This window comes from Sceloporus undulatus, unplaced genomic scaffold, assembly GCF_019175285.1.
Source record: "Sceloporus undulatus isolate JIND9_A2432 ecotype Alabama unplaced genomic scaffold, SceUnd_v1.1 scaffold_12323, whole genome shotgun sequence".
NCBI lineage: Eukaryota > Metazoa > Chordata > Lepidosauria > Squamata > Phrynosomatidae > Sceloporus > Sceloporus undulatus.
Window position 1 is genome coordinate 1 of NW_024815240.1, and position 2,288 is coordinate 2,288.

The 2,288-nt window shown below is 44.4% G+C and overlaps 1 protein-coding gene across 1 annotated transcript; it reads left to right on the plus strand.

Moving 5' to 3' along the window:
• Positions 1–314: 314 nt before the first annotated feature.
• On the plus strand, positions 315–2,134 carry LOC121918455 (regulator of nonsense transcripts 1-like; the record flags this gene model as incomplete). Its single annotated transcript, XM_042444505.1, has 3 exons — positions 315–516; positions 1,240–1,414; positions 2,015–2,134. Coding segments are annotated over 3 exons (497 nt in total), but the record flags the coding sequence as incomplete, so codon positions are not given.
• Between the last annotated feature and the right edge of the window lie 154 nt (positions 2,135–2,288).

The window sequence follows — 2,288 nt, forward strand, 5'->3', positions numbered from 1 at the left end:
CCTGCGGTCCAGCCCGGCCTGTTGGCTGTCTCTGCTTAATGTTTTCTATTTACTGGTTCTCTGTTTCTTTCAGAGGCCTGACTCCCCGGAGACGGCCCTTAGGGTTCATAATTGTTGTGCTGTTTCTTACCAGAAAAGGTCCATGTCTTGGTTTATTTGCTATTCGCTTGGCTTGTTATTGACTGAGGCCCAAGGGGGGTTAGCCCCTCCTTATATAGGGGGCCGGTCTTTTCTTTGTCCCTACTTACAGGAGCTAATGGGAGGTGCATAACCCAGGATTCAGGATGCCAGGACCCTCGTCTGCTGGAAATGAACGTGTCACGGTAAGTACCCAACGTTCGTTTTTCTGTTTCATCTTTCTCCTCCTTTTCAGGAAGTGGAAATTGCCAGCGTAGATGCATTCCAAGGCCGAGAGAAGGACTTCATCATCCTGTCCTGCGTCAGAGCCAATGAACACCAAGGAATTGGCTTTCTGAATGATCCCAGACGTCTCAATGTAGCTCTCACCAGAGCGAGGTATGCAAGATCCCTTCCTGTGCAAGCCAGTGCTGTTTGCCCATCCCCTTTGCATCTATTCATCTGAGATGTTTGTAGTCTTCAGAAACTGGAACTTTACATTTTAAGTCTTGTAGCTGGTTGTTAAAAATCCAAACAGTGTTCTTCAGTGACACAGAGGTTGTAAGCTTGCACCAAAAATAAGTTCCATAAAGCTCAGCCAAAATTAAACTCCTCAGCCTTGGGGATTGTTCTCAGTAGATTTCTGGAAGTATACTGAATTGAGAATGGGCTGCTCTCAACATGAGCCTGCCTGAGAACTGTGTTCTTATCCAATTCCCTTCTCCATCTCCCCTGCTTTTGAAAGTGAGGCCAATGATGACTGGAGGGAACCTTTCCAGAAAGGCAGTGATGTATTTGCAGTGCCTGACAAAGACCCAAAATTCAAGTGTGTCATCTATGTCGGTTTTTCATCCAATAGTATTATGCTTGTTTAGGTTTTGTTCTGTCTATGAGATTTTTAAAAGAACAACTTGTAAATACTTTGAATTTTGTTGTCTTTGACTCTGTAACCTGCTTTCAGAGAATACCAGTTGGTGAGCATAATGCAAGTAAAAAACTTACAGCCTCATGAGCTACTGAGTGCAGCCAAGATTTTCCAGGCACCAGTGGTCACAGGCCACAGCCATGCCAGATATGCTTCCAATCTAACTGTGCTACATCGCTTTGATTTGGTCTCTCTAGATATGGCGTCATTATTGTTGGAAATCCAAAGGCACTCTCCAAGCAACCCCTTTGGAATCATCTGCTGAACTACTACAAGGAACAGAAGGTGCTTGTGGAAGGACCACTAAACAACCTCCGCGAGAGCCTCATGCAGTTCAGCAAGCCTCGGAAGCTTGTCAATACCATCAATCCGGTAAGGCCCGGGGTCAGACTTGTTAGTCCAGAGAGGAGCATTGGGGTTGGGAGAGCTTTTGCTTGTCTTAGCATCAGTGCTGGGAAGCATAGAATAGCTTGAGTGCCAGGGTGGGGGTGTCTATTGAGATACCATCTGCAGTGAGTAAATATCATAAGTTTTCTTAACTGTAGTCCATCATTTGTGATTTAGCTTACTTAGGGAGCAGCTTTTGGAAAGGGTCTCTTGCACAGTTTTTTCTAGCCAAGCAGTTGGGGCCTTGGCACAGGGAGTAGAATCGGGGAAGAGGGACTGCAAAATTTCCTTCTGAAATCTAATGTATTATGCCCAAATTAGATAGCAGTTTACATATATTTGCATGCTTCCTTCCAATCCAAAAAAGGTTTCTGAAACACTTCTGAGAAGAGTTCTGTCTTTTCTGTTGAAAACTCTTCTGAAAAGAAGCAAATTCACCTCTACTCCCTTTGTTTTCTGAGTACAGCTGTCCTGTTTGTGCAACAAGTAGCTGTTTGAAGTGTGTGGATATTTAATACTATCTTTTTTTCTCCTGGGCGTACATGTGAGCTTAATTGTTTTTAAAAAATCATCTCCTTTCCTTAGGGAGCCCGATTCATGACAACTGCCATGTATGATGCCCGCGAAGCAATTATCCCTGGATCTGTATATGACCGCAGCAGCCAAGGTGAGAGATCTCAAGATGGAGATTCTCAGTCAAAACAAGTGGGTCACTGACATCAGATCCAAACTAATGAAGTTGCCGTCCCAGCCGGTTTCTTGCTCTCATATTTTATCGGGGAAGCAGATCCTTCTCTGTGCTTTTGCCTTTTGTGATCAGTAGGTCGTCTGTGTGCTGTAGATGACTGCTAAGCATTCA